This window comes from Scyliorhinus torazame, chromosome 4 (assembly GCF_047496885.1).
Source record: "Scyliorhinus torazame isolate Kashiwa2021f chromosome 4, sScyTor2.1, whole genome shotgun sequence".
Taxonomy (NCBI): domain Eukaryota; kingdom Metazoa; phylum Chordata; class Chondrichthyes; order Carcharhiniformes; family Scyliorhinidae; genus Scyliorhinus; species Scyliorhinus torazame.
Window position 1 is genome coordinate 128520891 of NC_092710.1, and position 26459 is coordinate 128547349.

At 47.0% G+C, this 26459-nt stretch overlaps 1 protein-coding gene across 1 annotated transcript in view; it reads right to left on the reverse strand.

Annotated features, from left to right (window-relative positions):
* Positions 1-26459, reverse strand: part of LOC140410474 (CUB and sushi domain-containing protein 1-like) — a 3392839-nt gene that overhangs the window by 1152376 nt on the left and 2214004 nt on the right. The window contains exon 9 of the mRNA XM_072498599.1: positions 4686-4810. Coding sequence (XP_072354700.1) covers positions 4686-4810 — 125 coding nt within the window. The remainder of the gene's footprint in view (positions 1-4685; positions 4811-26459) is intronic.

The following is a 26459-nucleotide window of genomic DNA, read 5'->3' on the forward strand; positions in this document are numbered from 1 at the left end:
ATTCATTATTAGAAGTATGGTAGCTGACCTACTGGAAGACGTCTGCCAATCCTCACAGATAATCATATAATCACTTAATTGTGAATAATTTGAGGACAGTCTGTGCAGATATTGGGCTGAATTCTCCGCTGTTGGGATTCTTGGTTCCCACCGGCAGCACACCCTCGCCCGTGGGTTTCCCCAGGGTATGGGGTGGCGAGAATGGAAAATCCCATTGACAAGCGGCGGGAACAGAAAATCCCACCACCAACATGCGGCATGCCCCCGAGAAACACGCGGCTTGGTAATCGGAGAAACCAGCCTATTGTTTTCTTCCCTGGTCTTCCTTTGGGAAAGTATTCGATCTCCACTGCTCACCACTCTTCGCTGTTAGCCCAGTTAGGATCAGGGATTTACTATTTGGGAAACTATGGTATATGGCATACATCTTCACTGGATGCATATTTTGAACCAAAAATATAATAAAGAGCAGTCAAGACAGATGCAAAAGGAAAAGTCCTGCTTTACCAAACTTACTTCAATATCTGAAGAAGTAACAGAAAGAGTAGATGAAATTGTGGATGCGATAGACATGGGGCATAATTTAACCACCATTTTGCGTCCGGCGCATCGGCTAAATAACTGGTCTTGTGTGGGCAAAGAAGGTGACAAGGATAAGGAGGACGGTGCTCCAAAGGGACGGCAGTTGGGGGGCTTGGCTCTCCTGAATCTGTTGCATTATTATTGGGCGGCAAATGCGGAGAAAGTGCGGGACTGGAGGAAGGAGTCCGAGGCTTTGTGGGTGCGGTTGGAGGCAGGGTCCTGTAAGGGATCGGGGTTGTGGATGCTGGCAATGGCGGCACTGCCACTCGCCCCTGGGGAGTATTCTGTGAATTCGGTAGTGGTAATCATGCTGTGGATCTGGAGGCAATTTCGGTAGCCTTCAAGTTGAGGACATGGTTGAGGGTGATGCTGTTAAGAGGGAATCATGGGTTTGAACCTGGGAGGATGGATGCGAAGGTGGGGATGGGAGAAGAAAGGGGTGAAAGAGATGAAGGATCTGTTTCTGAAGGGGAGATTTGCAAGTTTAAAGGAGTTGGAGGCGAAGTATGGGCTGCAGTGTGATGAAGGCTTCAGGTATATGCAGGTGCGGAATTTTGCAAGAAAGACTTTTCCGAGTTTCCCGGCAATGCCGGCCTCCTCGTTGTTGGAGGAGCTACTGTCGGTGGGGGGGGGGGGGGGGGGGGGGGGGCAGAGAGTGGGGTTGTCTCAGCGATTTATGGTAGGATTATGGAGGAGAAGGAGTCAATGGAGGCGATTAAGGCTATGAGGGAGGAAGAGTTGGGGATGGATTATGGTGCGATGGGCTGCAAAGGCTTGTGTGTGAGGTTGGGCCTTATTCAGCTAAAAGTGGTGAATAGGGCATACTTAACAAAGGAGTGGATGAGCCGGCTGTTTCAGGGGATGCAGGATAGATGTGAGCAGCGTGAGAGGTGTCCAGCCAACCATGCCCATATGTATTGATCCTGCCCGAATTGGGGAGGTATTGGGGGTCGGTTTCCAGCACCATGTCCTAGGTTCTGCATGAGGATCTGGAGCCGGGTCCCCTAAAGGCCATATTAGAGGTGTTGGATCTGCTGGAATTGCAGACGGGAGCGGAGGCAGATATTTTGGCCATCGCCTCGCTGACCGCTCGCAGGTAGGTCCTGTTGGTGTCGAGGTCACCTTCTCTACCTAGTGCCTCAACGTGGCTGAGGGATCTGCTCGACTTTTTGGCCTTGGAAAATGTAACGTTTGCACTGAAGGAGCGGAGGAGAGGCTTCCACCAGAGATGGGGGTTGTTCATTTTGCATTTTGAAGACCTGGTTGCTGCCAATGGGTTGGGGGAGGAGGGGGGATGGTGCTGGGGGTGCGGGGTGGTGAGGGGGCGGGGGGGGGAGCATTGGATTTTGGTTGTGTAAAAATGTTGAATTAAAATATTTTTTAAAAAGAAGCAATGCACCCTTGCTCACGGGTTTCCCAGAGGCTTGGGGTGGCTTCAATGGGAAATCCCATTGACAAGCAGTGGGAGTAGAGAATCCCGCCGCCAGCGAATGGCACGCTGCCCAGAAATATATGGCTGGGGGACCGGAGCATCCAACCCCAGGTTTGTATCCAGCAGGGGGACAGGACAGTGGCTGTGAAGCAGCATATGGGAGACAGCTGAAAAGGCTGAAACCTGAAGAGTGTTGTGGGCAGTACATGGGAGGGTCTGCAGCCTTTTTGATGATAATCGTATCAATGGTTCTCAAATGATGCAATTGGTTGTTTCTCCATCAGGGAGAGTCTAGGACCATAGGGCATAATTTCACAGTAAGGGGTCGCCCATTTTAGACGGAGACAACAAACAATTTCTTCTCTCAGAGGGTAGTGAATATGTGGAACTTTTTAACAGCAGAATTGCAGAGCTCATTAAGTATGTTCAAGTCTGAGATAGGCAGATTTTTAATCAGTAAGGGAATCAGGGGTTATGGGATAAAGCGGGAAAGTGGAGTTGAGGATTATCATATCAGTCACAATCTCATTAAATAGCAGAACAGACTCGATGGGCTACTTCTGGTCTTACATCTTATGGTCTTATGATCAACTAGAGTAAATTTCCTGTTGGAGCTGACTTGAGGCCTAGATCCTGCACAAATAAAGGAGTGGGAACTTTACCTGGGAAAGGAAGCTGCCATTTGATAAGACTTTGGACTTCATTCCTATGTTGAGAAAGGAAGTGGACCTTTACCTGGAAGAGGGTCAATTTTTAAGAACTTTGTAGTTGAGATTAATGCCATATATATTGAAGTAACATGAAAGAAATTAGAGACCTGCCTTTGTTGTATCAGCTATTTAGGGAGTAATGCATTATTTCTCTTGAATACAATTTGGCTGTTAATTCATATTTATGTTGATTTTGGTTTGATTGTTACAGTAAAAGATTTTAAAAGTGAAATCTTGTGCATAGGTTTCTTTCATGAGGGTCTTTTGATTGTTTCATGTTATTGGCCTCCACAGGGTCGTAACAAAAGTTCTGATCCCCATATTACAAAAAGAATATAGAAGCACTGGACAAGGTGCAAAAAAGTAAAGACGGAACTGGATGGGGCTTTTTTCTCGATACAGAAGACCGAAAGGTGAACATACGAATTAGGATCAGGAGTAGGCCATTCAGCCCTGCTCCACCATCCGACAAGAACATGGCTGACCTGATTGTGGCCTCAACTCCCCATTCTGTCTACCCCTGGATGGCCGTTGACTCCCTTGTTAGTCAGGAATCTATCTATCTGCCTTAAAAATATTCATTGACCCTTCCTCTAATGCTCTCTGATGAAGAGAGTCCAAAGACTCACAGCCCTCTGGTAGAAAAATAAATATCTTAAATAGGTAACTCTTTATTTTTTTAAACTGTGTTCCCTAGTTCAAATCTGTCCCACGAGTTGAAAGATCCATTTAGCATCCACCCTGTCAAGTCATCTCAGGATCTTTCATGTTTCAATAAGATCATTTCTGAATCTTCTAAACTCTAATGGATAAAGGTACAGCCTGCCTAACCTTTCTTCATAAGAAAACCTCTCCCGTTCTCAGTATCGGCCGAGTGAACTTTCTCTGAACTGCTTCTAATGCATTACTATCTTTTCATCAAATAAGGAGGCCAAAACTGTACTCAGTACGCTATATGGAGGAAGGTCTTCCAACCTGCTTTTATATTTCAACATCCCTGGTTTTATATCCCATTCGCCTTGCAATACAAAACAAAATTCGATTTGCTTTCTGAATCACATGCTGTATCTGCACACTTACATTTCCTGATTCATGTACCAGGATACCCAGAATTCTGCAATCTCTCTCCACTGAAATATTATCCTGCTTTTCCATTCTTCTTGTTGAAGTGGACAAATTCACATTTTCCCACATTTATCCTCTTGCCAATTTTATTGCCCATTCTCTTAACCTATCTATGCCTCTTTGCAGACTGCTCACCTCCTCTGCGCAACTTACTTTGGTGTCATCAGAGATGGACAAGGAAAAATAATTAAAATTATAAAGAAGTTCAATATGCTAGACATGGAGAAGATTTTTTCCAATTGTGGACAGTTCAACACTGGGGGCTATACATTAATAAATCCACTAAGGCACTCAGGATGAGTTTCTTTACTTTGAGATTGATGAGATTTTGGAACTTGTTGGATGAATAGCATAATAAGTGAATCCTCTATCTCCTAAGCGATAGAGAATATGTTGATAGAGTGAGATTAATTGATAATGGGGGAGGGGGTGAAACGGACATTTTAGCGCCAACATAGATTGGTTGGACCAAATGGCCTGTTTCTGTACTATAAATTCAGAGTAGAAAATTCACAGCTGTAATCAAGATTGTGAGTTATTTTCCATGATAATACATTAGTGTACAACATGCAGGACCACATAACACATGCCTTTTAGGGATATGAAAGTTATAAAAAAGTAATAACTTTTTTTAACCACAGTATTCCTGTTGCTTTTCTGATAAGCTTTCGATTAACTAATTTAATGATGGTATTTCCAAATGAATCTGCATGGGAAGACACAGAATTAATGCATAATATGTAGAAAAAGGAAATGCTATGGTTTTTTTTCAGTAAGCAGCGACAATACACTTTTCATTAAGTAACTTTATTTTGAAACCATTCTTGATAACTTACCCCGGCAGACTGGCCTGTGGTCACTCCAAGCAGCCAACGTGTCTGATACTTTCTGACAAGTAATGCTTTTGGACCCCTGAAGCACATAGTTGTCATCACATGAAAACTGTAAACTGGCTCCCAACCTGAAAGAATTACAAACAGGATTGCAAAGGTTACTATTGTGCAGATGTTTGAATACTGCCCTCGTTCCTTCAGTTAAATGTTTTAAACCAAAAGACATCTGTGCATGATAAATATTCAATTCTTCAGATAATGGAAGAAGCAGGTTTTCAGTTGCAATTTAGTAGCAATTTTAGTATGGGCCTGTTTTAACGATCAGGAACGCAATAGCGGAAGACAGGCCATATCCATATACACTATCGTGACTCATATCAATGTTCAACTTTGGCGGAGGGAGGGTGGAGTGTGTCCACCCATACCAAACCAGTGATGTCAAAGAGAGGACATATTTGTGACTTCCTATATTGGGAATTCCGATAACCCCAGTGGGTGTAAGAACCATCCTTACAACCATCCAATGCAGAGAGTTAAAATTGGAATATTTCTGGGGTTGGGGCAAAACATCCAATCAAGCATTGGCAGCAAAGTCACAACCCCAGGGTAGGTGCCTCCCCCAGGTTACATTCGTAGTGGTGCAGGCACCCACCACAATAGGCAATGTTTGAAATAGGGCGACTTTGCACCTCACCCTCCTATGGCAGATTTGGGTACTGAATGATGACATTCCTTGTTCTTAGTGTGCCTTGTCCCAATGTTTCATTAAATTAAAGTTTACATACTGCATTACCGAATTTCTGAAGTCCACTGCCAAGAATTCACTTCCATATAAATTCTGACTGCACTGAAAGGTAGCTTTATTCATTAAAGAACGTTTCACAGGTAAATAAAGTATTGATTTTCCTAATTAGATTCAAAGCACATGTCTTAGTTTGACTGATCTCATCTGACAAATTCTGTAATTTTCTTTCCGTAGGGAATGCACAATTTACTTCTCAGATAACATGCTTTGGAATAAAATGTCCCAGGATCCTGTTAAAAGTTGTTTTCATGCTCTTAAGTGTTACTGGAATAAGAATTGAACGCATGCTTCTAGAAAGGGACCAGAATTGCCCAGGCTTTTTAAAGCAGATGCTACTTTTTGTCATATAGGCTTATTAGGCCACTCAGCCTTCTGGACAATTTGGAAAACTCTCAAGGCCCACCATCAAAATCACATTCTGAGATTACAAGCTTTCAAAATGATCCATTCTTGCAACTTCCTGAGTGGATTTTTATCATGGAATAAAAAGGACGTAATCCCATTTTTGATTGCTCTTTGTTCCCCTGGCGGGAATTCTCCATTCTTTGCGGTTACGATGGGAAATCCGATTGACAAGCGGTGGGATGATAGTATCTCACTGCCAGCTTACGGCGTGCAGCCCGCAAACACGCGGCTGAGGGACGGGAGAATCCAGCTCCAAGGGGCGGGATTCTCCCTTCTGACATCAGAGTGTTGACGCCGTCGTAAAAACTGGAGAGTTTAACGACGGCGTCATCGGACCGCTAAGTGTAGCGATCCTCTGCCCTACAGGAGGCTAACATGGCACTGGAGCGACTCACGCCGCTCCAGCTACCGATACCAGCGTCAAATGGGCGCCGCGGGTCTGAGCATGCACGCTGCGACCGGCGCGAATGCGCAGAGGTGCACTGAGACCGGCACGAAGCGCGGTAGCTTCCTTCTCTGCGCCGGCCCCGATGCAACATGGCGTAGGGCTACATGGGCCGGCGCAGAGTAAAAGTGGCCCCCACCAGGAGAGGCCGGCCCGCCAATCTGTAGGCCAGGCCATGGTGGAGGCCCTCCCCGGGGTCAGACCTCCCCTCCCTCTCCGGGATCGGACCCCACCTCACCCACCTCTCTCCCCCATCCCCCCCCCCCCCCCGCCCCGCCCAGGCCGGCCCCGGCAGGATGGACGCCGAGGTCCCGCCAGGTAAGACCAGATGTGAACAGCGCCGGCAGGACTCGGGCTTTTTTGGTGGCCACTCGGCCCATCCTGGGCGGAGAATCGCCGGGGGGTCCACGCAGAGCGGCCCCCGACCGGTATCGCGCTGACCGTCCTGGCGCCAATGGCGCCGATTCACCGGTCACCAGAGAATCGGCAGACTGGCGTCGGGGCAGCGTCGCGTGAATTGTGCCCTGCCCGCCGATTCGCCGAACCGGGGTGGGCTGACTGAATCCCGCCCAAGATTCCTGAAAGCCTGGGAGATGATGGAAAGTAACTTTCAGGATATATAGAATTTGTTATGCTGATTAATTTGAATGTTCTTCCAGCAGTAATGGGTGCGATTCATCAGAAATATTTCAAAGTCTGGTTTCGGGCACTATTGGCGGGGCGTTTCTCAACAGCTGCAATGCCGAGATTGACACCGCTATTCAACGACACTTTGGGTTTTTTTGGGACTATGGGTGCTTCTCCCCATCAAGGCCACACTTTGAAAGTTTTCCAGCACTGGGGAGCTGAGCTCGCCAGCAGGACAGGCTCCTTAAAGATTGGAGCGCCATTTTGATAGGCTACCCCGATCTCTATACCCTACTTTTCAGGATGCCCGCTTTTCAGAAACCCCCTTCAGACCCCCCAAACTCTCTGCAGCCCCCTCAAACCCCCCTTTCATGAGCATGGTTCCCCAGGCCCCGGCCCTTGGCTGTGCCAACTTGGCACCTGGACGCCTTGGCACTGCCAGCCTAATACCCTGGAACCATGGCAGTGCCAACTAGACATCCTGGCAATCAAGTTGGTGCTACCAGCATGCCCAGGTGACACTGGCAGGTTGCATGGCTGGCAGTGCCAAAGTGGCCAGATGCCAGGAGGAGTGCCAGCAGGAGTGCCAGGGTAAGACATGCCCTGCCCGACCACCCAGGGCTCTAATGGCCTGCGAGACCACCAGAGGTGCCATCATGGCTGGTCCACAATTGTGGAAATGCCTAATGGCTCATTTAAATATCATTATCTGGATCACGCCCAGCGAGTGCATGATCCAGATTGCACCAGGCATAGCGAGTCAGGTGACTCATGATCAGCTTGGCGCAAAGCCCGATTTGGGGCTCTCCCAGGTTTCACCCATCATGCCTGGCTGTGCGCCAGGTGAAGCTCGGTGACTGAATCGTGCCCATTATCTCAAAATTCCTCACCTTACAGTCACTGCTGTTGAATACCTGTCACTGCACCAGTCAGTTTCCAGAGTGACCCACTATCATCCCTTTTTTTTATCCTTTCAATTGGTGTCCTTTGGCTGTCTGGAGTACTGTAGGCATTGGCCGCTGTAGAATGTGGTGTTGGTTATGGTAGGACAATGGGATGCTGACAAACAAGTCAATATGGCTTTGGAATAAATGCAGTGTAGCAATATGGTAATATATAAAAATGCCTGATGACCAATGGAGCAATGGGCTACTGAGCTTTTATGGAACAGCTGATCATAACTAGCAATCCAGTGTTAAAATTTTCAATGTGGGCTTTTTTTCTCTGTTTTCCCCTACTGAGATTTGTTGTGGCCAGAAGCTTTATCTGTACAGTACAGAGAATGAAACACTGCAGCGGTCAGTTATAATCAAAGGAGTATCCTGCAAACCTCTGGAATTCTCTCAAAGCAAAGTACAAATAGGCTTTCTCTCCACCCCCACTCCACCTCAGCTCCTCAGAACTCACTTCTCAGAGACATTGGAAAAGAGCTGGGATGAAGGTACACGCTTCTGACATGTTGGCCTACCCATCAGCCTGCTGTTGAAACACATTTAAAAATGATCTTATCACATTTGGCAACTACTGAATAATACATCATTCTCCAAAAGGCATGCAGCAGAATTCTCCGCTGACTGGATCCTCTGCTCCGCTGGCAGCGCACCCACGCCTGCGGATTTCCCGTCCAACTTGTGCATTGATAGTATTTTGGGCGCGATCCATTAACCACGCTGCGCCCAAAAAGCAGCTATGCACGGAGCAGGGCGGTCGATAAAAGTCGGGAGACCCCGCTCCTGGGATCTACCCGGCTCGCAATGCCTTGCAAGACGTTGCAATGTAAATCCCGCCCATTGCGAGCGGCATCATCTTTTGGCAAATCTGCATATTAGAGCGAGGCAGTTAGTCTCACTCTAATGCGCAGATTCCAGAGGTATCCATGGCTTTGGGATTCATCCCCTTCGTCTCGGAGACCTCGCCCGAGTGTTGTTCAGCATTGGTCCCCACAAACGGGGACCAGATGGAACAGCACTCGTGGGGTCTCCCAGGGGATGGGAGGCCTCCAGCTGTAAGATAAACACGGAATAGTTTTTTGACAAGGGGATTCAATTAAGCCAGTGTTTTTGAAACTTTCGTTTTTCCGGGACTCACTTTTACCGACCAGTTGACCTTTTTGACCCATGCTGACTGACCTTCGCGAGACACCATTTTCAATTACCTTTAATATAACAGGTGAGTCTGCTTCGTCTTCACGATCTCACACCAATCTGGTTCACAGGGGGAGAGGGCAATGCGCATATCAGGCGCAGATGTCAGCCAGTTCCTTAGTGCCATCTTTATCTTTTGTGAGGACAGAAAATCTAACCTCACACATGTTGGTTGTTGTGAAAGGTAATAGCAACAGATGCTTGTTTTACTCAGCACTGGATACTCTTTGGAAATGCTGCTCCAGAATGCGGACAGCCTCATTGACTTGTGGCGTGTTTCTAATTTGCTGTCATAGGAGGGGTGCAGAAGTTCCGTTTCCTCATTTGGAGTCAGTTGATAATTAATAATACACTCTGGGATCTCAAACTCAAAGGGATCTTTCACACACCTCTTCTCTCCATGTAAAGTAGCAACAAAAACTGTTGATCAGTGCAGCCAGATGTGACTGAATAAGGCTTGGCAGTCTATTGACAATTCCCGTACTAACACTGTTTTCTTCGATGTGTCGTAGCAATGTGGGAACATATAGTCGTTTTGGCTTTGTACACCATTGGCAAAATGCGAATGATTTTTGGAAAGCATCTATTTCTGCACAGTGCCAAAAGCAATCATCATCCTTCTCTTGCAATTTGAGGTTCAGCTTGTTTAGAATTGAAACCATGTCTGCAATGTACGATATAGTTAGCATCCAAGTTTCATCACCAAAGAAATCAGCCAGAGGGACGATTTCTCAAGGAGGAAAGCGTGGATTTCAGACATCAGTTCATAAACTATGCCAAGCACCCGACCCCTTGACAGTCAATGTACCTCTGTGTGGAACAGTAAATGTGAGTGTACTCAGGTCCCGTATCAGAACACAATGCCTCAAAAAGCTTGGTATTGAGAGCGCTCCGTTTAATGAAATTCACAACTTTCAAAATTCTTTTTAACACCACTTCAAAATCAGATGGAATTCCTTTCGATGCCAATGCCTCACGGTGAATAAAGCAATGATTCCAACAATATCCTGACCAGCTGCTTCATTAATCCTTATTATAACTCTGCTGTTTTTCCCAGTCATTGTGGCTGCCCATCGCTTGTGATTCCTCTGCAATGAACCAGTTGAGCCCACACTTTCCAACCACATAACTATCCCACGCTTCAAAAATCTATGTGCCAGTCATTGCTGGTTGGTAATGTCAGACAGCACAGCAAATCCTCAACAAATCAATTGTGCCAAAGAGACCTGACATAAAAGAACACGATCGCTCAATCTGAAATGTCTGCATTTTCATCCAGTTGCATTGAGAACTCCTGTGCTGTGTCTGTATCAGCTCCGGGTAAACCTGGTCCAGAGGCTCAGCATCTGACTGGCACCCAGCTGGCCACTTTTTCGGGCCCTGGGGAGTTTCTCCCCGGTCAAGCCCATACTTATTTTCATCACTGGGGAGCTGAACCCGCTGGCCAGACCGGCACCTCAGAGAACAGGCCGCCATTTTGAAAAGGTGTCCTGATCTTTAAGTGAGCTTGTGGGTACCCCATACCTGCCACCCATGGGTAATGTCAACCCCCCCATATATATGGACATTACCACACTCTCCCTCCAAGTGATGACGGCCCGCTATTGGGTCGCTGTGGGCCCCCCTTTTCAGGCCTTCTCACGCTCCCTATCAGGCCCATGCTTCACCCCCCAACCTTCCAGAGGCCCCTTAATATATGTCCTGCACCCCCACCCATCATATCACCCCTCCACCTTCCTTTCATGGGCATGGCTTCCCCAGACCCTGACCCTTGGCAGTGTCACCCTGGCAATAATGCCTTCAGCCTGGCAGTGCTCCTGCTGGCATTGTGGTGCCAACTGGGCACTTTGGCAGTGTCAGGGTGATAGTGCCAATATACCAGCCTAGCAGTGTCAAGGTGCCCATGTTCCAGAGGGAGGCCCATGGGGCCACTCTGTCCCTGACCACCCAAGGCCGTCTGATGGCCTGGGAGACCCCACGGGTGCTGTTTTAGCTGGGCCACCTTTGTGCGGTGCAGTACTAAACGGCACACGGCTAAGTACTCTCTGGGGTGGCCATTAGATGCCGGGAGACCGCTAGATCCCAGGTGAGTATGCCTTAGTAGTTTTAAAACCACTTAAACACGCACAGCTTGGTCATGCCTATCGTGGGTGGGATCCTGTTCACGCCTCTTCGTGAGGTATGGATAGATCTCGCGAGGCGTACTGGCTGCCGGGAATCCCGTCACAGGCTTCTCCCGGCATCTACTGGCCATGTCGCGTGCGTTCCTGTTCGGGCGCGACACAACCAATAGGTCATGCCCGTTGACTTTATTTGATCACTGGATGGTGAGAAAATGTGAAACCTGTCTCTCCCTCTGACTCTCTCTCTCTGCCTGTCTTGATAAGGCTGTATCTGCTTGTGCAAACAACTTTCACCATTCAGTGATCAGGCTTTCTACAATATTTGAATAATCCAGTTTTGACACTTACCCAATTTATGATGTATTCAAACAACACAGAAAACGTCAATGCCAGCAAGCATTGGAAAACAATGAAGTTTGTTCCATTTACATTCATTAATCCTGAGTTTGCTTTACTAATGGCTTTTACCTCAGTTTAGTTATTTACTGTGATATTTAAGTGACTTATTAGTCAAACAAGAATTATTATTTTGCCATATAAGTGTGTTCATCAAATGATGAATCCCAATAAGAACTGACAGTGTTCAATTATTTTTCAGAGGTTATTTAAAGCAAATTTGAAAGCATTTATGAAATATTGATAGCAAACCCTGCAAGAAAAAGAAAAGAAATGAGTGACGGCACGGTGGCGCAGTGGTTAGTTCTGCTGCCTACAGCACACTTAAAAAAAGAGAAAAGAAATGAGTGGAGTGTTCAATGAACATACAAAATAGAAACAGATATATGTCATTTGACCCATCAAGCCTTTCTGCCACGAAGAATGATCATGGCTTGGTTATCACTGCTGCCTATGGCGCTGAGGACCCGGGTTCGGTCTCGGCCCAGGTCACTGCCTGTGTGGAGCTTGCACAGTCTCCTCATGTCCACGTGGGTCTCGCCCCCACAACCCAAAGATGTGCAGGTTAGGTGGATTGGCCATGCTAAATTGCCTCTTAATTGGAAAAAAAACAATTGGGTACTTTAAACTTAATTTTTTTTAAATGATCATGGCTGGTCTTACCTAAACTCTACATTTCCCCACTATTCCCATATTTCTTAACTCTTGTAGTACCCAACGATCTATTCATCCAAGTCTTCAACATATTAATTGATCGTCTAGGTAGCAGAGAATTCCAACGGTTAACGAAACCTTGAGTGAAGACATTTCTCTTCATTTCAGTCCAGAGCCTCCTGAAAAAGTCACCAACTCCGAGTTAGAGTCTGAGACTCCAGAGTGTTCCCATTCAATTACCTAGATTATGACCCAGGAAACATTCGACAGAAAAATGCCCAGGCCGGGATTTTCTGCCGGTGTTCGCTGTGGGTGAAAATAGCGACACCGGCAGAAAATCACGCAAGGCCGCTGAAACGAGTGTCTTGGCGGCAAATTCTCGTTTTTTGATTTTCCCATCCCCTCGCGAATAACAGAGTAATGTTCCCAACAGAACCTCATTTCCATAAATTAGCATCTAATTAAAGAGCTTCCCCGCAGTATGTTCACCCCCCATGTTATGAAGCCCCCTCCCCTTCTGCGTGATGTCACATCAGTGCGGGTAACAATCGCTATTCGAAAACGGGAGCCAGGTGAAGGGAACCTTCGAGGCAGACAGGTAAGTGTAGCCTCCAGTGGGAGAGGGGCATGCTTGGGCAGTACCCAAGCACTATCTCCTGGCACTTGCCCCTGGCACTCAGCTCCACTTGGAGGGGGGAGAAGTTACCCTTATCCGTTAAGAAGGCAGGGGGGTGGAAGGGGACAGTGTTGCCCTCATCCATTTGTGGGGGGAGAGGGAGGGTCCGCTCATGTGTGTGTCAGGGGGTTCCCCTGATCCGTAAAAGGGTGGGGGGGGGAGGGGGAGATGTTGATGTTTCTTTTCATGCAGATCGAGGCCCTGATCACTGTAGAGGTGACAACAGACCCCGCCCGTCATCATAACTTATTTCCCCCAAGGGGGAATGGAGCCTGGGAGGTTACAGGAAGGCAGGGGAACAATGAGGTAGGAATTGAGAGTGAAAAGCATTTACGAAAAATAAAATGAAAAGAAGACGAGGAAAGAAGATCTGAACAGCATCCGAAAGATTAAAAAAAATAATAGGCTTACGGCGAGAGTGGCGGCCATCACATTCACCCTATCCCCATAATCCAATAACCCCACACTAAGGGTAATTTAGCAAGTCCAATCCACCTAACCTGCACATTTTTGGACTGTGGGAGGAAACCGGAGCACCCGGAGGAAACCCACGCAGACACGGGGAGAACGTGCAGACTCTGCACAGACAGTGACCCAAGCCGGGAATCGAACCTGGGACCTGGAGCTGTGAAGCAATGGTGCTAACCACTATGCTACCATGCTGCCCTTGGGCACAGGGAAGTTTAGAGAGAGAGATAATCTGAGGATAGGTTTTAGATGGCTAAAGACACAGCTCTAGGTTGGGGGAAACGGAAGAAGTGTGACAGAAGAGTTTGAAGAAAAAATGATGCAGAGTTTGTGGGTTAGGTATGAGGCCAGGGAAAACTTTCAAACCAATAATAAAGGGCACAGACCCAAAACACTGGGGTAACCTTTCCAATCCCACTTTCTGTGGGGATCATCGCAGGTGGGACGGACAATTTGATGAAGCATTGAAAGATCCATTAACCTCGGGCAGGGATTTCCAGTCTTGGAAAGGGCAGGGCTGGAAGATAGATCCCACACATTGACTCTGTTTATCTCTTCACTGATGCTGCCTGACCTGCTGAATAGTTACAGTATTTTTTAACAGCATTGAAAATATATAAATTTGAAGGATTGAGGGACCACAATCATTACAGGTCAACAAGGCTAAGATGTTGAATTGAGCAATATTTTTCACAGGCTGGGTTGTAGGCAGTATAACTTTAAATGATGTCCATGGAGTGGAGGATTGGAGGCTGCCCAAGAAATAATTGAAATGGTTAAATCTGAATATGGTAAATGTAGATGGATGGAGGACATATGGGCTGAATTATGGATTGAGCTGAGTGACACTACAGAGTTGCAAGTGGGTAACCTTAGTGATAGAAAGGATATCAAGTTAGGAACTTAATTCAGATCCAGTGGAGCATTGAAAGTTAAGAACAATTAGATTCAGCTTGGAAAAGTGGTAGAAAAGGGAATTGATGACAAGAGTAAAAAATGGCAGGAGGCAAAGACATTGGAAGAGAAAGTCACTAATGTTGAGCTGCCTGCCCGCAGGGAATTGAGATAATTCTGCAACAGTGTAGCTCGAAACAGCTCTATGTTAATTCATTATTCCCCAATAGTTTCTGTCATCTGGAGGCTTATTGGAGGAAATTGTACCTCGCCCAAGATTGGATGTTTAACAGGTATTTACAAAGCACAAAGATGATGAAAGAGTGCCGGTGATAGAGACATGCTGGTATGCAGTGGCTGCTGGTTATCAGAAAAAAGGGATTTGTAGAGCTAACTCCCCACACCTCATTTTCAATGAAAATATTTAGATAGATCACTAACATCTCACACAATTGAGACAGGCTTGTCCAGAAAACATAAGCAACAAATGCATCAGAAACATAAGGGGCTGGATTCTCCCCTACCCGGCGGGGCGGGCCGTACCGGCGTCGAGGAGTGGCGTGAACCACTCCGGCGTCGGGCCGCCCATAAGGTGCGGAATAGTCCACACCTACAGGTGCTAGGCCGGCGCCGGCAGGGTTGGGGCCGCGTTAGCCGGCGACGAAGGGCCTCCGCCGGCTGGCGTGAGTTGACACATGCGCAGGAGCTTCAGCGTGAACTGGCGTCATCCCAGCGCTTGCACAGGAGGGGTCCTTCTCTGCGCCGACCATGGTGGACCATTACACCGGGCGGCGCAGAGGGAAAGAGTGCCCCCACGGCACAGGCCTGCCCGCGGATCGGTTGGTCCCGATCGCAGACCAGGCAACCATGGTGGCCCCCCTGGGTCCAGAACCCCTCGCGCCACCCCGAGTACTCCACAGGCCGCCCGCAGAGCCAGGTCCCGCCGGTACGGACCTGGTGTATTTCACGCCAGCGGGATCCGCTGGAAACGGGTGGCTACTCCGGAGAATCGCAGGGGGCGGGGGGGGGGGGGGGCGCTGCCAACAGCCCCCTACCGGCGCGGTGCGATTCCCGCCCCCACCGAAAAACCGGCGCCGGAGAATCCAGCAGCCGGCGTTGGGGCGGCTGGGCGGGATTCACGCCGCCCCCCGGGGGTCGGAGAATCCCGCCCATGGTTTTATCCAATGACAGAGAGCCATCATTGGCCTGTAAAACAAAATGGTTGACTTTAAGATATTGGAAGAGGTCAACACACAAGTACAAGTTATTGCTGCTAAAAGACAAATAATTGGACACATTCAGGTTTCTTCAAATGAGAAAAACATGATTGTGTTAAACATTTAAAGAATCCATTCATTGGCAATGTGACGATTAGTTTAGATGAGCTGAAAAGGACCAGCTTTATTCTCGATTGTATCATCACCACCCTGGGAATTACACTATGTTCAGCAACCTTACACTCTTTATCTTTAAAGAAAAGGAACAAAGCAATATATTGCAGAGAACTGGAACATTCAGATATTTTTGTCAATAGATACATGCTTGATAATGCTCTTGACACATTTGGTTTGGAACATTTTCCCCAACAATCTAAAGTATTAGCCTGTAGGCAGCAGAAAATAACCCACAAGGTATTGGATCTACTGTAACCATTTCAAATTCATTGGTCTTTTATGCAAACTAGAAGAATAATCTTCAAAAAATTTACAAGTCAGACAAATGTAAATGAAAATGTATTTTTGTAATTTGGTAAACAAATGTAAAATGGAGAAGTATTGCTCATTCTACCAGCTCATGCAGTTAAATAGACCGCTTCTGGTTAGATATGTTCTTATTTAGCTACAATAGTGAATATCAGGATTGACTTATGTTGCATTTTTGCATTTTCTTATTTTTTTTCAACTTCAGGATCTTCAAAATGTAATGTATTTTATTGAAAATTGTGGCCTTAGCGCTCACAAGCATGAATTTCTGTTCAACCTCGAGGAGAGTGAAAAATGATAGTGATTTCAGTGGTCAAATGAGATCCAGTGAGGAATAGCCAGGTCCATCAACTTGGGCTTGAGTTTGTGTCTCCCAGATATGAGAGAGGATAGATGGAGGTGACACGAGTGGAACCGTGGGGCTGGAAGACAGCAATTCTTTTGCTGGGAACAAGTGCTTCAAAGAGAAACATGAGAATGTTACCTTGTTTATTTCATATCTGATGCACCAGTGATTGACTAGAAACTGGATGCAGAAAAACACCTCAAGAACTTCCCTCTTGCTGAATGAAAATATATATACATAAGATGCAGATCTTCTCCATGGAGTAAAATCATTATGTTCTTTGTCATGATATGCGGACACACACATAATGATATACAGACAAGCAGCTAATGGACACAGAGAACAGGACATGACCAATAAGCAGGCAGGACACTCAGGGGTGGGATCTGACTATAAAAGACACGAGGCACTCACACTCCGCCTCTTTCCACTGATGAACATCTAGAGAGTCAGTCAAGGGTGTTGTTACAATCTCACACCTCCACCACATGGCTAAGAGCTAGTCTGGTTCAGTCAGACAGAGTAACCACACTTAAGTTAGCAGAGAGTCAAACTCACAGAGAACTGTGCTAACTGTGCTAATAGCTCAATAAACCTGATTGAACTAACTTTAAGGTCTGGAGTATCTTTTTGATCTGTGCTGCATTCAGTTGCAGACAGTGTTATACCAGTGTACCTAACACAACATGATACCAGGAGACTACTAATTTAAGGTGGCTTACCTCAGTCCGTTCCGTGATGACCAGCAAATGTATCCCGGCACCATGGAGAAGATTGAGGCTCCTCACCAGCTCAGGACCTCCGGCAATCTCAGTGCCAACTGGCAGACATTCAAGCAAAAGTTTCTGCTGTACATCGCAGCCTCAGATCTCGAGGGTGTGTCTGATGCAAGAAAGATCGCGCATCTCCTCTCAACAGCGGGTAATCAAGCCATCAAACTCTTCAACTCGTTTAACTTCACCGAAGGCCAGGACAAGACAAAGTTTCAATTTTGATAGTCACTGTGAAGTGGACACCAATGAAATCTTCGAGCGCTACATATTCAAACAACATCTTCAAGCTAAAGATGAATCTTCCAATGCCTTCTGAACTAGCCTCCGCCTGCTAGCGCTGTCCTGCAACTTTGGTGATATTGTTGACTCCATGATCAGAGACCAAATCGTGTTTGGAGTTCACTCTGATCCTCTGAGAGAACAGCTCTTAAAAATCAAGCATATGACCCTGCCAGTCGCGATTGAAACATGTGCAGTGCATGAGCAGGCAAAAAAATCGGTATTCCCAATACAAATCGGCTGAAAATGAGGAACTTGCCTCCCACGAGGCAGTGAGTGCGCAGGCCATCTCCTGGATGCAGTGCCTCAGCATTGAAGACAGTGGCCATCTTGCACGCTTTTCCCGGAGCCCCATGCATGCGCGATGTGAAAGGGATAACGAAGCGGCCGACACCCACACTGCACAGGTGCAGACGTCTGCCGACCACACTGTGCGTGTGCGACAACGTACACCGCGTCACGACGCCAACGTCATGACATGCCCGAACTGTGGCAATGCCCACTTAAAGGGACACTGCCCTGCAAGAGGCAGGCGATGTTTAAACTGTGGGAAGCCTGGACACTATGCAGCCTTGTGCAGGTCTGCACCACCAGTCAGAGGCAGCGCTCCCAATTCTGACGACGGGGCGTCCAGAATGTGCAACGATGATTACAGGATTCTGATCCTGGCAGTACAACGGATCCAGAGGACGAGTGCCTGGAGTCCGCCTACCGAGTGGGCATCATTACCACACGTGAACATGCCACACCTAACTCATCTCGCATTCAGTCCATCCTCACTGTGGATTCAGATGACGAATGGCGTGCGGTGATGCAGGTCAACCGCTGCTCCATCCAGTTCAAGCTGGACACAGGTGCTTCTGCCAACCTCCTCTCACAGGCAGACTTCAAACGCATCAAGAAGCCACCTAAGGTCCTTCCAGCAGCCTGCCAGCTCCTGGACTGTAGCGGTAATGCCATCACGGGACTGGGGTCCTGCCATCTACTCGTCTCCAACCGGAGTACCCATGCACGGCTAAGGTTTGAAATTGTCAAGCAGGACAGGGCATCCCTTTTGGGCGCGCATGCCTGCAAAAAGCTAAACCTGGTGCAGCGGGTTTATTCAACGACATCCTTCAACGTGAATCTTCAAGCTGGCATTGACGACATCCTCACTCAGTATCCAGATGTGTTTGACGGGTTGGGCACTTTGCCATATCGGTAAAAGATCCCACTGCGACCTGATGCCAAGCCAGTGGTCCATGCACCACGCCGGGTCCCGGCTCCGCTGAAGGAGCGCCTGAAGGAACAGCTCAAGGAGCTGCAGCAGCAGGGGATCATTTCCAGGGTAACCGAACCGACTGACTGGGTCAGCTCGATGGTGGTGGTTAAAAAACCTTCTGGACAACTGCGCATTTGCATTGATCCCAAGGATCTCAACCAGAATATAATGCGTGAACACTACCCATCCCGAAGCGGGAGGAACTCACCAGTGAGATGGCACATGCACGGTTTTTCACGAAGTTAGATGCGTCACATGGATTCTGGGAAATCCAGCTGGATGAGTCCAGCAGAAGGCTCTGCACCTTCAACACACCGTTTGGCAGATACTGCTATAACCGTATGCCGTTCGGCATCGTCTCGGCATCAGAGATATTTCATCGCATCATGGAGCAGATGATGGAGGGCATTGAAGGGGTTTGTGTGTATGTGGACGACGTCATCATATGGTCCACGACCCCTGAGGAGCATGTTTCCCGGCTCCAGCAGGTATTCCGCCATGTCCACGCCAATGGCCTGAAGCCAAATGTTTCATTGGCATGGCGACATTCAAGTTCCTAAGAGACAGATCTCTCAGCAGGGCGTGTGCCCCGACAGAGCCAAGGTCAAGGCCATCACAGCCATGAAGGTCCCGGTAGACAAGAAGGCGGTATTGCACTTCCTGGGTATGGTCAATTTTCTGGGCAAGTTCATCCTAAACATGGCCTCACACACCACGGCCCTACGAAACCTAGTGAAGAAGTCCACTGCCTTCGAATGGAAGGCGGCCCATCAGGCAGTGTGCTTGGGTCTGAAAGCCAAGCTCACCACTGCACCCGTATTGTCATTTTTCGACCCAGACAGGGAAACAAAAATCTCGACAGATGCGAGCCAGGATGGCATCGGTGTGGTCCTGCTGCAACGTGATGCTACTTCATCCTGGGCACCGGTTGCCTACGCATCAAGGGTAATGACGCCAACCGAACAAAGGTATGCACAAATCGAGAAGGAATGCCTGGGCCTTCTCACTGGCATTCTCAAGTTTCACGACTGTGTCTACGGCCTGCCGACATTCACAGTCGAGACGGATCACAGGCCCCTGGTCCACATTATCCACCAGGACCTTAATGACATGACGCCTCGGTTGCAACGCATCCTCCTCAAACTCAGAAGATACGACTTTGACCTGGTCTACACGCCTGTCAAGGAGCTCATCATTGCCGATACACTGTCCCGCTCCATCACCGTGCCTAGTGAACCACTGAACGTCATCCGGCAAATTGAGTCACAGGCTGAATCACAGGTACAGCTGTGTGATAGCACCCTCCCTGCACCTGATGAGAAGGTGATTCGTATCCGTGAGGAGATAGCCAAAGACCCCCTCTTGCAGTGTGTTATGCAACACCTAGCTGGCAAAAAGGGCAGTGCCCTCAATTTTTAAATGTAAAGGATGACCTGACGGTGGTTGATGGTATCCTCCTCAAACTGGAGCGGATTGTAATTCCACACAGTCTCCAGAGCTTGGTGCTCCGTCAAATCCATGAGGGCCCCCTGGGTGTGGAAAAGTGCAGACGCAGAGTCAGGCAGGCTGTCTACTGGCCCGGGATCAGCCAGGACATCGTTTAGCTGTGCGACCTGTCAACACCTCCAGCCAGCGCAGAGTAAGGAGACACTTCAGCAGCATGAAATCAAAACATCTCCATGGTCCAAGGTTGGCATCAACCTCTTTCATGCAAATGGTCGTGATTATGTGTTAATCATTGATTACTTTTCCAATTACCCTGGAGTCGTGAAGCTCTCAGACATCACATCTCGGACCGTCATCAAGGCCTGTAAGGAGACATTCTCCAGGCATGGTATCCCACTCACTGTCATGAGTGACAATGGCCCGTGCTTCAGCAGCAATGAATGGTCTCTGTTTGTCCAGTCGTATCAGTTCAAACACGTGACTTCCAGCCCACACTATCCACAGTCAAACGGAAAAGTTGAGAAAGGGGTGCACATAGTGAAGCAGCTCATCTGCAAGGCCACGGATTCTGCGTCTGACATTCACCTTGCGCTGCTTGCGTACAGGGCGACCCCACTGTCCACTGGCATGTCGCCAGCTCAATTCCTGATGAACAGGGACCTGTCGAACTCACAGAGAACTGTGCTAACTGTGCTATTAGTTCAATAAACCTGATTGAACTAACTTCAAGGTCTGGAGTATCTTTTTGATCTATGCTGCATCCAGTTGCAGCCAGTGTTATACCAGTGTACCTAACACAACATTCTTGACATATACATTTTCTCCTATGGCCCCTCCTCCCAATAAAGCAAATTCAGGGAGCATCGGCCCTTTTGAAGCTAATGTGAAACATAACCTATAAACTGATAGCACTGTCACTAGAGACAAGTATAAATTCTACATTTGTGACCCTTTCTTGCTTCATCAAACACCATCAAAAACTTACCACTTTAACCTATATTCATTTACAAGGTTCACTCTCAGCAGTATGTTAATGTCACATGGATGATTTCACAAATACCAATAATGATAATGAAGCTGACATTTTATTAAACTAACATCTTCCTATATGACAGAGATGAGCACTTGAAAACTATGGGCAAAATTCTCAGTTTGGGCTCTTTACTTAGGGGTTCTCTGTGGGAGGGGGGTCTCGTTATGGGACAGCACTGTAGCACAGTGGGTAGCACTGTTGCTTCACAGCTCCAGGGTCCCAGGTTCGATTCCCAGCTTGGGCCACTGTCTGCATGGAGTCTGCACGTTCTCCCCGTGTGTGCGTGGGTTTCGTCCGGGTGCTCCGGTTTCTTCCCACAAGTCCCGAAACACATGATGTTAGTTAATTTGGACATTCTGAATTCTCTCTCAGTGTACCCAAACAGGTGCCGGAGTGTGGCCACTATGGGATTTTCACAGTAACTTCATTGCAGTGTTAATGTAAAACCTATTTGTGACAATAAAGATAATTATTTAGGGGATCTATGTAGTCGGTCTCTTTATTTAGAGGATCTCTGGGGACTGATGGTGTGGTGGGGGGAAGAGAAAGGGGGCCCTCGGATGGACTTTGAGGCAACTTCTTTGAGGAGTTACCCTCTTGGCTCACAGCAATGTCCACTCTGATGTGTTATGTACTCCTGGATAACACAGGCTGCAACTGGATACAGCTTCAACCAAAAGATACTCCAGACCTTGAAATTAGTTCAATCTGATTTATTGAACCAGTAGCATAGTTAGCACAGTTCTCTATGAGTTCGACTCTCTGCTAACCTAAGTGTGGTTACTCTGTCTGACTGAACCAGACTAGCTCTTAGCCACGTGCTGTAGGTGTGATACTGTACATAGACCCTGACTCACTCTGTAGATGTTCATCAGTGGAAAGAGGCGGAGTGTGAGTGCCTCGTGCCTTTTATAGTGAGATACCACCCATGAGTGTCCTGCCTGCTCATTGGTCATGTCCTGCTCTCTGTGTTCATTAGCTGCCTGCTGTGCCTGTCTGTATATCATTATCTGCATGTCTGCATATCATGACACACTTAGCCAGGTACACGCTTGTCCATACCTGGAGTAATGCTCGCCCACATGATTCCTGGCACAGAGGACTAGAGAATCTTGCAGCCCCGAAGAATATTGTGCCCAGCCCGCTAAGTGGATGCATGGATCATTAAGACCCATTTGCATTCCCCCCTGGTGCAGGGTGTGAACCTTGATCCCGACACCAGCAGGGGGGCCAGAGCATCGGAAATTGATTGGTGCCCGGCGCAGATCCTGTTTTCCTTCACGACTCTGGATTCCCCACCTCATCCGGAACCCCACTCCCGGCGGTGGGCAACGGCGAATCCCGTCCTATGTCAATTATTGGAAGTAGTGGCATGGAGTGAAAGTGTGTCCTTTATAAGAACGTAACAACTAGCAGCAGGAGTAGGCCATCTGGCCCTTCGAGCCTGCTCCGCCATTCAATGAGATCATGGCTGATCTTTTTTGGACTCAGCTCCACTTTCCTGCCTGAACACCAGAACCCTTTATCCCTTTATTCTTCAAAAAACTATCTATCTTTATCTTGAAAACATATAGATCATGAAACACCATAATGGCTTTAATATAATTTAGCAGAAACCTTTACTGGCCGAAATGATGTGCAGCGATAGCTCCAGGACCAGCTCAAAGGTAAAATAAAATAACATTAAGCATCTTATTTTTCTGACATGTATTTGCAATGCTTTCTGATCTGCATGAATCAGCGTTGCTTTGTCTTCTCTTTTAATGCAAAGGTTGAAAGACCGAATTATTTTTCATTTTTCCACCACATCACCCACATTCAATTTTGATATGTAATAATACAAAATAACATTTCCAAATATCTGTTTGGACAATTAAGCAGAATTGCACATGAAAAGCAAAGAACAACTTCAGTATGGCTCAGAAGGCTTGGCAAGGCTTGTTTTGCAATATATGGTGAACAACAAAACAACAGTAGGGGACTATTAAGCCTCCCAAGCATGTCACATTCAATTCAGTCATGAATGACCGCATCAAACTCCATTGACTTACCAGCATCTTTTGTCCCTAATACCTACCTGAAACAAAAATCTATCAAACTCAATTTTTAATTTTTCAAGTGATTCAGCGTCTTTGGCATTTTGTGAGAGGAATTTCCAAAGTTCTATTACACTTTGTGAATAGGTTCTGACTTCGCCCCTGAACATCTGACCTCTAACTTAGGGATTATTTCCCCTTCTTTGGGGACATCCCAACCAGAGGAAATAAAAATTGATTTCTGTTGTAGCCTACGTTGCTTGTGCCATATAATCGAAGCTGTTAAACTAGAGAGTGGAGTTAACAGAATTGCACATCTTATTTTTACAAAGACATCATTGACATATGCACTGTAAATTCTATGGTATGCGTTTCCTGGTTTGTTTTGCTTTTAGACTGAGAATGCAGTTACTTTCCAGCAGCTCTCCACTCATGCACAATCTTAGCTTGTTCATAAACTAGTCTACCCAAAGAATGGTGTACTCGTCTGCAAGGTGCATTCCACACGAAAGAAGAGTAAACAACTTTGTGAACAGGAAACCACTTTTCTGGACGAAACAGGATGGCGGAGTCCAACTTAAGGCACTCCCACAGGTAGCTTGTCACATTGTGGCTCCATTGATACTGCCTCTGCTAGTGCTCGGGGGATAGGAAAACTATCCAAGATAGACTCTTAAGAACATAGGAACAGGAGCAGGCTCCTCGAGCCTCTTCCACTATTCTGTTCAATCGTAGTTGATCTTTACCTCAACTGAATTTCTTCGCCTCCCCTCCATATTCGATGAAAGTCGTACATAGCAAAAATGCACCAATGAACATTTCGAGAAACACAATATCCACACAATTCTTGGAAGAGAGTTCCAGATTTCCACTGATGTGTGTGAAGAAAATGCTTCCTGATGTCACCCTTACCTCACAGCTTCATTTTAAGGTCATACCATCTAGTTCTGGATTCTGTGCCCGCCCCCCCCCCCCCCCCCCCCCCCCAACTCCACAACCTATTTTATCTATAGCTGACCTTTTGCCAGTTGGGCAACACCTCAGCCTTCGCAACTTCAAGGAAACACGCACCAAGTTTATTAAGCCTGTTCTAAATTTAACTCTGCTGACAGTGAGTTGCAGACCCTTCAAGGGTTGTCACAACAAACGCGATGAAGAGATGGAAGAGCCAAAGGGAATTCCTGACGTCTGGTTAACAGTCTTCAAGAATGTGAATTTGCTCAGTGGCATGATACAGGAGCATGATGAGCTTATATCAAAGCATCTACAAGATGCGAACATTAAGTATTCAGAGCTTTAACAGCCAGTGAGCTTTACTCTGGAGTTTAAGTTTGAGCCAAATGAGTTTCACAAATGAGGTAGACACAATCATAGACCAGATGGAGTCGCGGCCTGATAGTGTGTTATACTGCTTCGGATAACACAGGCTGCTACTTGATGTAGTCTTAACTAAAGGATGCTCCAGACTCTGAAATGAGTTCAACGTGTTTATTGAACTATTAACACAATTAGAACAACAAAGAACAAAGAAATGTACAGCACAGGAACAGGCCCTTCGGCCCTCCAAGCCCGTGCCGACCATGCTGCCCGACTAAACTACAATCTTCTACACTTCCTGGGTCCGTATCCCTCTATTCCCATCCTATTCATGTATTTGTCAAGGTGCCCCTTAAATGTCATTATCGTCCCTGCTTCCACCACCTCCTCCAGTAGCGAGTTCTAGGCACCCACTACCCTCTGTGTAAAATACTTGCCTCGTACATCTACTCTAAACCTTTCCCCTCTCACCTTAAACCTATGCCCCCTAGTAATTGACCCCTCTACCCCGGGGAAAAGCCTCTGACTATCCACTCTGTCAATGCCCCTCATAATTTTTTAGACCTCTATCAGGTCGTCCCTCAAACTCCTTTGTTCCAGTGAGAACAAACCGAGTTTATTCAACTGCTCCTCATAGCTAATGCCCTCTATACCAGGCAACATTCTGGTAAATCTCTTCTGCACCCTCTCTAAAGCCTCCCATCCTTCTGGTAGTGTGGCGACCAGAATTGAACACTATACTCCAAGTGTGGCCTAACTAAGGTTCTATACAGCTGCAACATGACTTGCCAATTCTTATACTCAATGCCCCGGCCAATGAAAGCAAGCATGCTGTATGCCTTCTTGATTACCTTCTCCACCTGTGTTGCCCCTTTCAGTGACCTGTGGACCTGTACTCCTAGATCTCTCTGACTTTCAATACTCTTGAGGGTTCTACCATTCAATGTATATTCCCTACCTGTATTAGACCTTCCAAAATGCATTACCTCACATTTGTCCAGATTAAACTCCATCTGCCATCTCTCCGCCCAAGTCTCCAAACAATCTAAATCCTGCTGTATCCTCCGACAGTCCTCATCGCTATCCTCAATTCCACCAACCTTTGTGTCGTCTGCAAACTTACTAATCAGACCAGTTACATTTTCCTCCAAATCATTTATAGATACTACAAACAGCAAAGGTCCCAGCACTGATCCCTGTGGTCACAGCCCTCCAATTAGAAAAGCATCCTTCCATTGCTACTCTCTGCCTTCTATGACCTAGCCAGTTCTGTATCCACCTTGCCAGCTCACCCCTGATCCCGTGTGACTTCACCTTTTGTACTAGTCTACCATGAGGGACCTTGTCAAAGGCCTTCTTGAAGTCCATATAGACAACATACACTGCCCTACCTGCATCAATCATCTTCGTGACCTCCTCGAAAAACTCTATCAAGTTAGTGAGATATGACCTCCCCTTCACAAAACCATGCTGCCTCTCACGAATACGTCCATTTGCTTCCAAATGGGAGTAGATCCTGTCACGAAGAATTTCCCTACCACTGAAGTAAGGCTCACCGGCCTGTAGTTCCCTGGATTATCCTTGCTACCCTTCTTAAACAGAGGAACAACATTGGCTATTCTCCAGTCCTCTGGGACATCACCTGAAGACAGTGAGGATCCAAAGATTTCTGTCAAGGCCTCAGCAATTTCCTCTCCAGCCTCCTTCAGTATTCTGGGGTAGATCCCATCAGGCCCTGGGGACTTATCTACCTTTATATTTTTTAAGACACCCAACACCTCGTCTTTTTGGATCTCAATGTGACCCAGGCTATCTACACACCCTTCTCCAGACTCAACATCTACCAATTTCTTCTCTTTGGTGAATACTGATGCAATGTGTTAATTTAGTACCTCGTCCATTTCCTCTGGCTCCACACATGGATTCCATTGCCCATCCGTCAGTGG